The following is a 15,405-nucleotide window of genomic DNA, read 5'->3' on the forward strand; positions in this document are numbered from 1 at the left end:
AGGCTGAGAGTATGATCAACCATGATGATACTATTTTCCATTACCATCACTGATGTAGTCAGGCTGGAACCACACATTTGCTATTTCCATTAGTTGAGCCATCAGGACATGTTTATAGGACCAGCATATATTTCATACAGTTGATAATGTAAGTATATATGAAAGTGAGGTAAAATAGCAGTTTTATATTGTTAAAGGAAAGAATTACATTTTATTCTTCCTTTGTATTCTGCAAGCCATCTATCCTAGCATAGTACCAGGTGCATAACCTTTAGTATGTCTTCTGAAATGAATGAATGAATAAAGTAGTGGTAAATTGCACTAAAATTATACTTATTTTTATTATTATACTGATTTTGCACAGTAAAATGTAACAAATGTAACTTAATAACAGGACATTTTGCCATGGGGAACAAGCCAGGATGGAGTCAGACTGTAATTTTTGAAACCTGGCGCTAAATTTCTGATGTTGTAACAAACAGCTTCTGCGTACAGCTTAGTCTCAGTCGAGATGGGTACCAGAAAATTCACTCACAAGACAGCCATGTTAGAGATAAGCATTATTTTATGAAGCTGAATCTGGCTTCAGTTCTTTTGTAAGAAACTTAAATTTACCTTTAAATAAATTGTTAATATGTTCAGTTTACTCCAACTTTAGTTTTCTTTCTTCTCTACTTACTGTTTTTCTTCTTCTTGTAACAGAAAGTAAAAACCTACCTCTTCTTTCCCTGAAATGTTTATATACCACTAAGAATGAAACATTGAGAGGGGAGACTCAGGTCAGGAAGGAGGGAATACTATGCAATCACAACTATTAATTTTGTGGAGAATAACAGATCTTAATTTCAGTTCTAAGTGTAGGCACATACAAACACAGCGGCCATAAAATATGAGATTTCCCTTCCTTTCTTGTACACATTTGCCCACACTGGCAATGAGACTGAATTGTGAGAGACAGACTTCCTATATTTAAATGAATGAAAACCGGTCACGATGAGTTAGAGACTGAAAAACACTGTTGATAATTTTGGGGGTTTGTTTTCAGACAGCATTAATGGAAAGGGAAGTGGCCTGTGTTCAGGGCAACCAGACACTCCATCAGTCACACACCCCAAACGCCCTGCCCTTTCCTGCTATTATCCCGCTCTCTTTCTAGCCTCTTTCCTTTGTCCTTCTCTCTCTCTCTCTTTTTTAATCTGCATCTTGGTACTCCAACCTGGAATGTGGCATTTACTCTGTCACGATTTGAAAATACAGTGACAGTTTTCTGATACGTTCAATACATTGAAATGTTCTCTGCATCTTGTCAGAGTTTACAAAGAGGAGGATGTGTAAATAAACCAGAGTGATCTCTTGTAGGAATGGAATTCTGCTGCTGAGAAGCTGAGGAGTGATGCCCTTGGGATTCTGCTGTCCAAGGGCTACATGGAGAAAGAGCACCTACGGCTCTCTAACCAGAAACTGCACCAGCTTCAAGGAGAATGTCGTCAGCTCATGGCGGAGAGGGAAACTTGGTTAAAAAAGGCAAATGGTTTTTTTTGCAGTACGAATAAGGTCAGTATGAAGCCACATTGGTAATTTTAGGTAATCAGGGCAGACCAGTAAGAGACTCATAACTTCAGTAGGCTGGAGCACATCACGGAAGTCTAGATTCCACGTAGAGTTTCAAAATTAATAGCAACAAAATCGAGTTTCTAAAATGTATTCCTATCATAGCCATTATTTGGTTCTCAAAACGAGGAGACTCCTTGCTTTGACATGTAAAAAACATCCCCATGAGAGTTTCATCAAAGAGCTGTCATTGAGCTGTTTGAGGGGGACACTTGTGCTGACACTGCAGGGCTTGTCATGGAGTAAAGAAATTACCATAAAATATATCAAGGTGAAAAGAACACTGTGAAACTTTTACCAAAAAACTATTTCCCTTTGAAAAATTATCTTTTCATTTATCAAGTAAAGATACACGAATACTGCAAATCTTTTGCAGGCAAACCACAAGGCTAGAAGCAGAGCCTTGACCTAACTGCCCTGCCTTGGTCTTGCCTTTTAAGGTCAGCCAACGGGAAATCTTGCTTTGGAACATCTCCAGGTCTTCTAGACTGGGAGAAGTGCTCTGCTTCTCCTGGTTGACTGTAACAGGTCGCTCTTAGTGAGTGGTAATGTCTACATGTTCATCTCAATCGTATATCTGAAGCTGGTGATATTATTTGAAAATTTCTTTTACCTTTTCCAATCTAACACACATCTTCAAACTGCCCTGCTGGAATTATTTACTACCTTAAATATCACTGATGTTTTTCAAACTGGACAATGTGACAGGAAATGAGTAAGTAACCCCTAAAAGGTAGGTATATTGTGATTTAAAGTCATGATATCAACAATCTGAATATACTGTCCTGGTATATATCAAAATAGTTCCTTAATTTTGAGCTTCCTTACTGATAGGAAACTTGAAAAGGATGAATACTAGAATTCTAAAATAGAGTTTCTAGAATTACAGAAAAAAATTAAGGAAATTTTGGCAAATTATTTGTTTGGGATTTTTTTGTTTGACGAGAAGATATGGAGCATGTTACTGGAGCTGCTGACCTAAGTAAATGGTAGGATGCTGGGTGAGTTCCTCTTCAACATTCCTGTTTTCGAGTAAGAGACTTTCTAACACCCATTACACCCTCATTCTATAAAATAAGTGGGTCATATGTCAGTAAGTTAATGCCGTTTCTAAGGAAGACCATTATAGAACATGCTGCTCTGACAAAACAACACTTCTAGAACAAACCCTCTAGGTTCAGCCCTGCAAAATGTAGTTTCCCTCTCTCCTTACTTCTAACTCTCTTGCTCTTGCTTTCTCCATTCTCATTATCTGATAACTTCCCAGGGAGGCTTTCTTCTTACATTATTTCTGGGCCCTGAGGGAAAAAGAATGACACTTCTTGTAATAGTAACAGTTTAAAAAAAAAAAAAAAAGAATGGAATGGTTACTTCCTCAAATTCAAATAGCAATGGCAATTCAGGTCAAATCCTAAGAAATTACACTTGACTTCTAGATCCCATTTCATCATTTGAAATGCCGTGGCATTTAAATCATCACTAGTTCCATTGGGATTTATCCATTCTATATTATCCATACTATAGCATTCTCGATAGCCAAGTGGCACTTAAAAAAGTACAGAATTTTTTCTCCCTTTTCAAAGCAACAAGGAATTAATTTTTAACTCCAAATTTAAGAGTCGATGAGAAAGGTGATAGTGGCTTTTACCTCAGCAAAAATAGAAATCGGAGCATAGAAAGTGGATATTTAATCATGATTTTTAAAATGAAATATTTATCATATTATGAAGAAGCAGTAAATGATGAAATAAGGTAGTGGGTAAATCCATTTAAATTAAAGAAGGAAACTCTTTTTTAAGACTTATAAATGGTATTTTTCTCTTTTATTTATATTGTGGGATCTCCACATTTTACAAAATTCTCAGTATTTTAGCCTTTAGTACTTATAAATAACCCTAGTTAAAGTAAAGAGCTGGATTTAAACATTAATATAATGTAAAAGCCCTTAAAAATTTTTTTTCTAGTCTGAAAATTCCATTTACACTAAGTAAGGGGTATTTTCAATTTATATAATCTCTGAAGCACTGAATTTCTCTTTCCATACTCACTTTACTATACCTTGGGTGCACTGGGTTTTTTAAATTGTGAACATCCCTATCCCTAGGAGAGGTCATGTTGTCAAGAACTGTGAAATATCTGAAATTTTACCCAAAATTTCAAGCTAACATGCTAACTTGCCCGTTTTGTGGATGTTCACAAAAGACACATGACTTTTGTGTCAGCTTTGAAAGACTTTTATTTTGAAAGATCTTATTACTCACAAAAACAAGAATCTAAATGTCAATGCATCATGTCAGTTTCCCAAGTCGCAATTCCTGGGGGTGGGGGCGATGCAGATGGGTCCCGCTGGGTGACTGCTCATGCAGCTGGTAGTGATCCAGGAGGGGAGCCCTAAGCTTGGGGCATCTTCTGTTTGATGGCAAACAATAATCCAGCCTTCTGTTTGTCTCTGAAGGAGACATTTCCTCAGCCCTGAAGGTTGCTGGCTGTAAACCCAACACTGAGAAATGGTCCCAGTAAAGAGGGGTCAGTGGTAGGCATTCTTGGCATACCAATAAGTAGGGCAGGAGCACTACTGACTCTCCCCAAAAAAATACAGCACCGTGAAAGGAAGAGGAAGTCGGTGCTTTAAAAAACGATATTTGCTTTGAAAACCAATTCCATTCTTGATAAGTGAATTATTTGTTCAGCAAACAACCTCTTATTCCAACTTTGTTAAAGCTAGGTCAATATTCTCCTTCAATATTTGTGCCAAATACCACCGTGAGAAAATATGTTAGTGTCATGGGTAATATATGAATGACTGAATGTCACAGCTGGAGTATTTGTTCAGTAAAAAGTGAAGTGTATGATTTTAAAAATACAGCTTTCACTTTTTAAAAATTTTGTTAAAATAAAAAGGATGTCATAATCTCATCTTCGGAATTAACTATTGTTAATGCTTCCATTAACAATAGTTAATACCGAAGATATATTTCTTCTTTTAATCTGGATTTTTATCATATGTTGCTCGTATTTTTTTGCAAGCAGAAGGAAATTCTCCCTTTCCCTTCATTTTAATTCATTCTCTTCTCTTTATCAATTTTAGATACAGATATTCTTACTTACTAGGAAAAGTCATAATAATTTCTTTTAGTGAAGTCTTTAAATAAGTAGTGTGATCAACAATTACCCTTCTTCTTTAAGGATTCATTTCTTTAGTCTATTTTACTGAACAATTGCTGTATGTCAGATACTCTTCTAAATTTTGGGGATACAGCAGAGAACTTTTATACAAAATAATCTAGAATATATTTTCAATCTGTGAAATTCAATAAAATACAGTTATCACCTAATAATACACATTGACTAGAGTGGCCCACTGCCTTTGCCCTGCGGATTTAGGAGTGAAATTGTTTACTTTTTAATTCCTCTAGAAGTTGATGATTGATTAATATTCAAGACTCAAGAGTGTTTCTTACTCAGTGTCTATAGCCTTTGGCTTGAGGTATGGCGGTTTGTACCTGGAGTGAACAGTAGGTGGCGATTTTAGCACATAGGACCTCAGAATGTTGCTACTGATGCTGTCATAAACTAGCCACTGGATTCAAGTGGATTGAACCATGTCACTTAAGAACCTGAGATGCTTCTTTTCCATTTTAGAGTTATCTCCTGTGCTGGCGAACTTACTGCTGAATCATTTAGCAACAAATATAAGAAGGGTTGATTGTCAATGTGGGATTATAGCTGATTGGAGAAGTGTTTCTCTAATTACGAGATGTTGCTAAGAGTTATTAGGACATGGCATGAAATATGAACATAGCACCTATTATAGTATCTCATCGGGATCCCCCGAATTTTCATCTTTCTTGAATGTAGATGATCTTATTTATTATATTTTTATCAAGTTCACCAAAAAAGAGTTGGGTGAGGTGGGTCAATCCCATAGAGTACTTATCATTGTTTAAAGAATGTGATTCAAATATATATGCTTAAGCATAAATATATATGCTTCAAGAGCAGCGCAGTGTGAACCTGAATTTATATGACAGCAATGACTGAACTTGAAGCTGTAAAACATGGCTGATTGGTCATACAGTCTCATCTCCCTTGCTTCCCGTTCTCGGGCACATGATTTCTTTGGCGAAAGCAAGCTGTGAAGACTGAGGCCAAATCTACATGGTGTAGCTCTTGGGTGGTCGGCCTAAAAGCAAAATGGAACAAAAGCTACGACACCTAGCGCAACACACCAAAAGCAGTTTGAAATAATGATTGTCAAAGCTTCTCCTCTTCTGCCATCACTGCCGGAAGTGTAATGTCTTTTAAATAGATACGTTGCTTTTTCAAGATATGGACAGCAATGCAAACCAGTAATGTCTACAGCAACGTAATTGTTTCAGATGAAAACAAAATAATTAAAGATGGAATTTGGTACAGTTTTTTTTCCCATTTATATATGTACTGTTTTCCCATTTTCAAAATAGATACATTTTAGGCTAGATATGGGAAACGATAAAATAAAATGGCCCAGTTGTATAGATTGAAGAATGAAGAAACCTGCCAAAGTAGAAGACCTAAAAGATATTATTCAGAAGGAATTTGTTAGATGATATAAATGAATTCAAGAAATTAAGCTAATTGTCATTGGACATCCCTTTCCTTGATATTTCCAATTTCATAATTCTTAGGCAGCCTGTCTCACATTTCTCCTGCCAGAACAACTTTTCATTCTTTTACAAAAACCAAAAGCATCTTTTTTTTTTTTTTAACTCTCTCCATTCTTCTACATTTCAATTTGGCTAATGTGTTGTATACCTGCTGTTTTCATGAATCATATATATACTTTAACTAAAGCAATTAAAGATACAATCCTTGCTTTCAAGACTTTCTCAGTCTAGTTTGGAGGAGAGGCAAGGGAACAGAAATGCTGAGCACTTTGGGAAAAGCCCGAAGCTTTTGGAGTGAGCATAGAGCATTAGAGAACACAGAGGAGAGGACCAGGGGGAAAGTGTCAAAGAAGGCTTCTCTAGAGGAGCTGCACATTGAGCTAAATATGAAAAGCTGGGGCAAGATGGGGCTGGGAGGGAATTGATTAGTAAAGAGCTGTGCCTTGTTTGGAAAACCTAAGGTAATTAATTTTATTAAGAATGTAGGGTGGAAGCCCAGAATGATGAGAGACAAGTGGTAGAAGCAATCAGGGGGTTAGGAACTTCTTGAATAGCATGCTAAGAAGTTGCTGTCTTGGTTGCCTGGGTGGCTCAGTTGGTCAAGCATCTGATTGTTAGTTTCAGTTCAGGTCATATCTCAGGTTATGAGATCAATCCCTGCATCAGGTTCCACACTTGGCACAAATTCTACTTGGAATCCTGTCTCTCCTCTCCCTCTGCCCTTCCCCCGCTCATGCTTTCTTTCTCTCAAATAAAGAAATAAATAAAATTTAAAAATAAAGAAATTTCTATCTTTTGCTGAACATATCCTTAAATATGAAGAGATATTAAGGACTCAAATCATGATGAGGCAAACCTCCTGATATGGAGTAAGTGATACCTTAATTTTCTTACCTCCTGTATTCCCTCAGAGAATGGTTTAGCAACATTTGGTTTTAGAACTCAAGGATGGGCTATTTAAACCACAGCATATATTTGAGAAATATGGCTAAACTGTGACCATATTATTATTTGTATATATTAGAAAACTTATCAAAAACAAGAAATACCTTATACATCTTACATTTCTCATGACAGCCCCACAACTCAGTCCATATTTAATTAGTCTTATAATAGTTCAGTTTTACTGTCACCCACTCATGAATATCCTTCTCTATAAAACTATCAAGTGACAGCTGAGCAAGTCAAGAGTGGATTTACTGGTTTCCCTTCCACGTAAAATTTTAAACTGTTGCATCTCTCCATTGGCATTAAGTATATTCTCCTCTGTGTTGTAGGCATTTATGGGTAGATTTCCTTTCTTTTGCTGAATTAAAGCTCCTTGAGGGTAAGAAACGTGTCTATTTTACTTTGCATTCATCAGAACAGAACACCTAGAACAGTGCCTTTCGGGTTGTGGGTGCTCGGTAATTGTTTGAATGATTGAAAGCAGTGAAATATTACAAACCATGGAGTTTGAAGGCCAAATTTCATTTTCATAAGAGATTACATTGATCCTGGGCCATTGGAATGAGATCATTTTGAAAGCAGAGAGCTTAATTACTGTAATACATGAGGAACACAAATTTCAAGCTCAGTATCTAGCATACTTGAGAAGGGGAGTAATGCTGTACGAAGAGATGTGTCATCACCCGTACCACCTCCTCCAAGAAGTCTCCAGGCAGCAATAATTGCTTATTTTTCAGTTTCCCATAGTATTGCTCTGTGCTCCTTAGAGAGAGATTGTCTTAGTCATCTTTGCATGCCACCTAGTGTTCAACAAATTTGGTTGAATGAACGAATAAATGGCCATGTGACAAGTCAATTTACAGTTTGAGCCTGAGTTTTCTCCTTTCTGAAATAGGTCTAACAATCCTTATCTTTTTCAGGGGATACCATTCAGTAATAAAAGTTCCTGCAACTGGTGATAAATGTGCAAAGTCTTTCCAGGAAAGAGTTGGAGTATAAATAAATAAATTGAATTGTGAAGCATTAAGTGAAAATTTTAAAATATTTGCTAGGATGATAGTTTTCTAAAATAATACAGTAGATTTTGGAGTCAGGCTGCTGAGGTATGAATCTGTACTTAGACATTTATTAGCTCTATGACCTTGGGCAGTTACTTAACTTCCTTGTGCATCCAGCTTTTTTATCTAAAAAATAGAAATAATAATTATATGCACCTCACAGAGTCACTGAGCTATCTACATGAGTTAATACATGACTAGTGCATAGAGGGGCTAAACACTCACTACGTTCCAGCCATTATTTTGTCATTATATATGCATTGCATACTGCACTAGCCACTGTAATGTGACTTAAATGCTTTTGTTCATTTTCCTATCCCCAGCATGTACCAGAGTACATGCTCCATAGAGTTCAATTAATGCTTGTTAAACATATGAAAGAAAATAGTTGCTTTGCACATTGTAAAGGGACATTTTCCCTTCGGAAATGTTAATATTCCCAAGATTACCCTAAAACTATTTAGGTCAATTTAGATAAAAGAAACCAGAAAGCATAAACAATGACTAGCTGGTTAGAGTTCTACCTATGGGTCTAGTTTATCCATTTCCAAGGTGGGCTTATCTCAGGAAAAAGTAAGAGTTCGTCAGTACATACACTTCCTTCATTCCGTGTTGACAAAATGCATCAGGTACATACCATTTTCAATCCAAAACTCCTTTTCCAGTTTATTTTTCTCTTCAGCTTTTCAGATTGTGAGGTCAAAACCAGTTTTAGGTAGTCATGATTTTACATATGTTTCAACACCACAAAGCCACCTTCTAACCCTTGTGAGGAGGAGGGAGATTTGGGTGGGGCCCAGCAGAGACCCCCCTGGCGAGGCAAGGAATGAGCCTGAGCACCAGCAGGGGGCAGCAAATACTGGGAGCTGAAACTTACGTCACCCTCTGGCTCCTGCCTTTCTGGCATTGCAAGCCTTGGCAGATCTGGTGAGGACCCGGATCAGGCATCAGCTTGCCAAACTGGGAGCCACAGGAGTGGCTGCAGACAGTGGGATCTGGTGCTCTGAGAAGTTGAGTTTTGTGTCCTTGGTAAGGGTAAAGGTTCCAACCAAACTCGTTCTCCAGCCTCGGAACTCGTGCAAGGAAAATTTCAAAGTTCTGCAGTGTTTGAGTTTTTTTGTTTTTCGTTTTTAATGTTTTGTTGTTGTTGTTGTTCTGTTTTGGATTCTCTTCAAATAAGTTAGTCTAGAAGCAAACAATACTACTAATTAAGCATCTTGGTGAAACAGAGTGATGATATGATTTTCCTGGGTGACTCATGGTTCTTGCTGAACTTTTTAATCTCATAGGTATTTTAAAAAGAGTAAAATGTACCATGCCCTGATACCATCTCTGTTTGATTTGTTCCAGCCTGGATGTTGTACTTTGGATCTTGTACTTAAAATGGTGGGAAAAAATCTTTATCAGCATAAAAAACAAACAAACAGACAAAAAAACCTAAACAACTCCTTAGTCTTCCCAAACCAAGGCAACAAGAGCTAATTGGTCTTCTTGTCTGCCTGAGAACTGGGTGGTACAATATAAAATTGTCAAGAAGAGCTAGAATCTAGAAGGAGAAAATATTATCCTTGTGCTTATATCCTTCTTTTTGTCTCTAGTCATAAAATTTGTATTTGACCAGGTTTGAAGAAAGAGGAACATGTGAAGAGAAAACTAAAGAGGAAATATTAATTCCAAAGGGATTTCTATGGGGGCCATAGCGTCATTGCCAAAAATAACCTGTTCTATACCGTATGTGAGACAGAGATTCTTTCCAGGCTGCATCCAGTATATCAGGTTCCCTATAGTTATAGTAAATAGAAAGACATTCAGTTCTATTCTGGGTATAGATTAAGTGAGAGCCATGATACTTAGATGCTTTCTGGAACGGGAACATGGATTCTTCATCAAATTTTGCATAGGGATAAGAGAAAGGAGTTTTGCATAGGATTCTGACAATCACAGAATGTATGATATTTTTGAAAGAGGACTCCTCTTAAAATCATTAAATATAACATTTCTGTGGGTTTAGATAATTCCCATTAGGGTTAGGTTAGGATTAAGGATAAAGAATAAGCTCTCTTACTCATCTTATTTGCAAATATATTTGTTGAGCTCATGAAGGAGCGCAACCACTCACCTCTTTTCTTCTGCCATGACTCTATCACGTGTGATACACAGAGCAATTCATAAGTCAGTGCTTTCCAAACACTGTGATCTTTTCGAGAAAAAAAGCTCTAGAAGAAAATTTGGTTATTTTGACATTAAGTTATGTGTTACTTTGGTCCTTGATATACTACCTCCTTCTAGTGACTGTTTAGCCCTTCAATTTATTCCCATATTACTGAGATGTCATACTTCTATGATGACATTCAGGAAGGGGGAGAGTCAGCTCACACATGCATTTTATGCGGCTTTAGAATCTAACTCCTATGAAGATGAGACCAGTGCCCACAGATCAGGGGGTAGCAGCTGTTCCCCCGAGGCCACAGGAGGAGAGGCCCAAGCTGGACGAATGACCGGCAGCAGATGGTCCTGTTCCTCTCAGGAGCTTTTCAAATATGTGTCCCATCAAGCTTTAGAGTAATTGCAAGAAAGTATTTCTGAGTACTTACTCCATGTCCATCCGCATGCCCTAACTCATGTTTTTTTTTCCTTCTTTAATTCTCAAAACAACAACAAACATGTATTAAGGTTATAGTGGCTTAATACTAAAACAGAGTGGAGTCAGATGTGTGGAGAAGAAAAAGCACTTTGGAATTCTCTGTTCTTTCAACCATTCCCATGAGGAATTCTGGAGATTATCTTAAGGGAAGAAAGAAGTGAATGCCCGGATATCTACGTATATACCCTTTCCTTTTATTTCATCCTTTAGTTTAGCTCAATGGCTCCCATCCTCATTGGGAATAGTATTACTACAGTCACTAGTTCACATACACCTAATTTTAAGCATGATTTAAGGGAGGTCATGATAATTTTGACTACACCAGATTTTTGTTTTTGGCACTAACTTTAAAACTAAACTGTGATTAACATGAGACTCCACTTCGTTCAAAAGAAGTGATAAAAATTTAAAATATGAAACAAAATCCCAGAAATAGTGACTATTGCCAAGTGGTATTCCAATGTGTCATGGAAAGATTGGGAAAGAAATTCAAATACTCTTTTCTAGCATCAGCATGTTGACACATTTGGCTCTGTTGCCAAATGCAGAAAAAGAGAGGGGGATCAGATAAGGAAGAATCTTCAGGTTCAAAGTTTCTCTAATAAAACTATCTTCCTTTTCCAGTCCTATATAATGTAAGAGAAACCACTCAGCCTTTCTCCGTATTTTTTCTCGCCTATAAGAAGGAAAGGTAAACACTTATTGATAAAAAGTTAAGTTTTAAAATCTCACGTTTTCCACTGGTGATGAACAGACTTCTTGGAAAAGCTGCTTCTTTCTTAAGCTTCCCCTGGTAATCTTTTGCCACATGGTTCCATGGGCCAGGGGTTAAGAGCCAGAGTCTCAGGACCAGGCAAATTAAGGACAGAGACCAAATCTGCCACTTAGTAGAAGTATTACTTTATGCAATTTATTTAATCTCTCTGAGACTCAGTTTCCCCTGTCATACAATGGAGGTCATTTCTCACTTTCATCTAGGGCCATTCAGGATAATGTGCCTGAAACTCAGCAGATATCCCAAAATGCTTGTTGGCTGAATGGAAGGTAATCATGAAACACAAAGGTACAGACGGAGCACAAGTTAGTTCTCATTAAACTGCAGTTGATATTATTACTTCCTATCATCCAAATAAAGGGGATTGTTTTTGTTTTAAACATTTTTAGTGATCAGGAAGAACAGATTCAGGAGACATGAGGACATTGATGGGACTGCAGAATAACATATAAGTAATGGGAAAACATTGGAGAGACTTCATGTGTTAATTCAAATTTTGTCCGGTTCAGATTCTGACATTAAACTCACTCCCTTAGATGGCAGCCAGCTTCCACACAGCTCTACAGCTGTTGCCTCTTTGGCTTAAACTGTGTTCCCTCCCTCTTCAGGTCTCAGTGGTAACTAGACTCATGAGGCCATCCGCTTTCATTTCTCATAAGTCTTCTGTGGACTCTTCCTACTGCTCCTGGTGGGCCCCTAACAGGCTCACTGGCTTCCAACCCAACAGTCCAGGAAGGCTAGACTTCAAGGCTCCTGCTGACTGTGGTGCCGTCAGGCTTACTGGGATAGGAGTGTTCTCCAGAATGGTATGGAGCATCCCATTGGGTGGCTTCCTCCAGGAGTGCCAAAGGGCAACATGGCAAGAACTCCCTTGCCATGCAGCTTTTCTTCAACCTAATTCAGCTCCTGCTCTCCAGGCCTAAGTTCTGAAATGTGCTCTCAGGACCTAAGAAGACCACTGTACTTTGCTGTCCTTCTGTTTTCCTCATATTACCACAGTCCTCTTTTACTGCCTTCATATCATATTCTCCTTCATCTTAACACTAGCTAAGCCTTAATGGACAAGAAGGATAGCTCCTCTCTACTCTCTGTTAACTCCATAAACTTAATCTCCCATGGTTCGTTGTTGATCTGCTAAATAAAGGACAAAAATAAAGGAATTAAAACAAAAAGAAAAACAAAAAAAAACTTATCTTAGGACACTGTCTTGGTTTGCAAGGCAATATTTTTTCTGCACAATCCATTCTGTGTATCAAAATCTAAATATTACCTTGGTCTTAGTCTTTGCACAGCTTCAGAACCAAATTATAATCTTTGTAGACAGATGGGTGTCTTGGATGCAACAGCAGAGCGTCTTATACTTGGAAAGACAAGGGGTAATTCTTGAATAGTTCTGTATAATGATTCTGGTTCAAAGTACAACTTACTGGGCAATTTCCTTTTAAGAGCATCACAGAGACGTTCAGGTTTTGAAAGTCTGCATAATATTTTAAAAATATATCATCCATTATTTGTATACAGTACAAAATGTGTGAAAAGTAAGCCTGGCTCTTCAAATTCCATGCAGTTGTAACTGTGTTGTATAGACATATTCTCAATGTAAACTCTTTTGGTAACTTCATGGTGTTGACATTTATCTATGTTGAGCTAAACTATGATCAGTTTTCCTAAATGAAGCCTTAAAACTACACAGCTGTTTTCTCAGACTAAGATTGTTGGTTTTGGTTATGATCAAACTAATAAATGGAATAGGCTGGTATTTCATGTACACATTGATATAGATTTTAAGCTAGAAAAGCAGAAAATGAAAGTATGTTTTTTTTGGCAGGCATTTGATGTACTTGGGAGAGTCGAAGCTTACCTTAAGCTCCTTAAATCAGAGGATTTAAGTCTGCCTGTCTTGGCAGCGAGGCATGAGGAATTACACAGAGAAATTAAAGACTGCACAGCTGATGCTTTGCAAAAGGGACAAGCCTTAATCAGCCAAGTAGACTCCTGTAGGTGAGTAAGCCTATTTCTTCCTCAGTGTAACCAGCTTTTTTACAGTTTCCACAACCTGTTAAAAAAAATAATAATAAGTTGCACAATTTTTTTTCTGCTTCTGATGTCTTGCTGCATTATGACATGGCTTAAAAGGATCTACTGAATTTTGGTCACCAGTGATTCTGAACACAGCATTGCTCATCCAGAAGTGAGTCCATATTCTGAGTTTGAGTACCCAAAGATGCGAAAGCAAAAGCTTTTTTTTTTTTTTTTTTTTTTTCCTCTATGAGTTTCTGAGGTGGGGGGAATGAAAGGACAAAAGAAAAAAACAGAGCTTAATTCTCAGTGCTTTTCATAGCCCAGCACCTCAGTGGGGTTTCTTTCTCCCTTTTAATTCATGAGTGTTGAGGCTACCCTGTTCCTTTTTTCCTTTCTGGAAAAAAAAAAAAACCTAAATTCCCTTTCATTTATGACCTTGGTGGCTCACCCAGTAAAAGCCTAAATAAAAGGTCCTAATAACAATAGCTCACTTTTTAAAAAATTAAGAGTCCACCATGTCTGAGGCACTGTGCCAGCAGGCTTAGGAACATTCTGTCATTAATCCTCACAGCAACTCTACAAGACACACAAGAATTGACCCCATTATCCAGGAGGGAGTTTGTCCTCCCAATGGATGCCTGAACCCACGGATAGGACCAAACCCCCCGCCCCCCCACCCCCACACTATGTTTCTTTCCCATACACACACAATGATAAAGTTTATTTTATAAATTAAGCATAGTAAGAGATTGAAGTGATCAGTAATAATTAAATAGAACAACTGTAACAATACACTGTAATGAAAGTTATGTTAATGTGATTTCTCTCTCATTCTCAAAATATCTTATTATAGTGTATTCACCTTTCTTGTTGTGATGATGTGAGATGATAAATGCCTGCATGGTGAGATGAAGGGAGGTGCATGACGGAGGCATTGTCACATAGTGTTTGGCTGCTCCTGACCTTCTGATGATGTGTCAGGAGGAGGATCATCTTCTGGACCATGGTTGATCATGGGTAACTGAAACCACAGAAATAAAAAAAAAAAAAAAAAAAAAAACCCTGCAGATAAGAAAGGGACCATTGAGGTATGAATGTTCTCCTTTATAAATAACTGAGACACAGAGAGACCAAGTAACTCGCAAAAGGTCACACAGCCAGTTAGTGGCAGAGTCCAGGTTTGAAAGCAAGTACGTGGGCCCTAGACTGCATGTTCTTAACTAGCGTGCTAGGACAAGTTGTTTTTATGAGCACATTTGGTGAGTGTATCAGCAGTGGGTTTAGATCTGGGTGGAAATGAGGAGAGAGAAGGACCTTGAGAAACGGAAAGAGGATGCAGTGGGAACATATGAGAAAGAATAGGATTGGAAGAGAAAAGGGAGATGCTGGGGCAGATGGTAGAACATATATTATCTAGGAAGAAATGAAGGTGGGGCTTACATTTTAACAGAAGGAGCCAAAGAGATTTGTGCAAATAAGATAGACCCATATTTATCCTCCATATCAGCAATCTTCTTGAAACTCAAAAACATTAAATTTGAAGAATAATAAAATAGGTCAAATGTGGTAAAATTACTTTACTTCTCTTTATTTATTTTACTCTCTTAAAAGACTCTGTTTCTCTTTAAATCTTCATCCTGGTCTATTTTAGATGTGTTAAAAAGTGTTGATTTGATAAGTTTGGGTTTAGGGAACTTTCTT

General features: G+C 37.5%; 1 protein-coding gene across 6 annotated transcripts in view; it reads left to right on the forward strand.

Annotated features, from left to right (window-relative positions):
* CCDC141 (coiled-coil domain containing 141) overlaps window positions 1-15,405 on the forward strand; it is a 231,247-nt gene that overhangs the window by 139,787 nt on the left and 76,055 nt on the right. For all 6 annotated transcript variants that reach the window (XM_045066875.1, XM_045066874.1, XM_045066876.1 and 3 more), the window contains 2 exons: window positions 1,360-1,554; window positions 13,511-13,683. In XM_045066875.1, the coding sequence (XP_044922810.1) occupies window positions 1,360-1,554; window positions 13,511-13,683 (368 nt within the window). The remainder of the gene's footprint in view (window positions 1-1,359; window positions 1,555-13,510; window positions 13,684-15,405) is intronic.

Source organism: Mustela putorius, unplaced genomic scaffold (genome assembly GCF_011764305.1).
Source record: "Mustela putorius furo isolate JIRA1106 unplaced genomic scaffold, ASM1176430v1.1 tig00003869_pilon_pilon_pilon, whole genome shotgun sequence".
Taxonomy (NCBI): domain Eukaryota; kingdom Metazoa; phylum Chordata; class Mammalia; order Carnivora; family Mustelidae; genus Mustela; species Mustela putorius.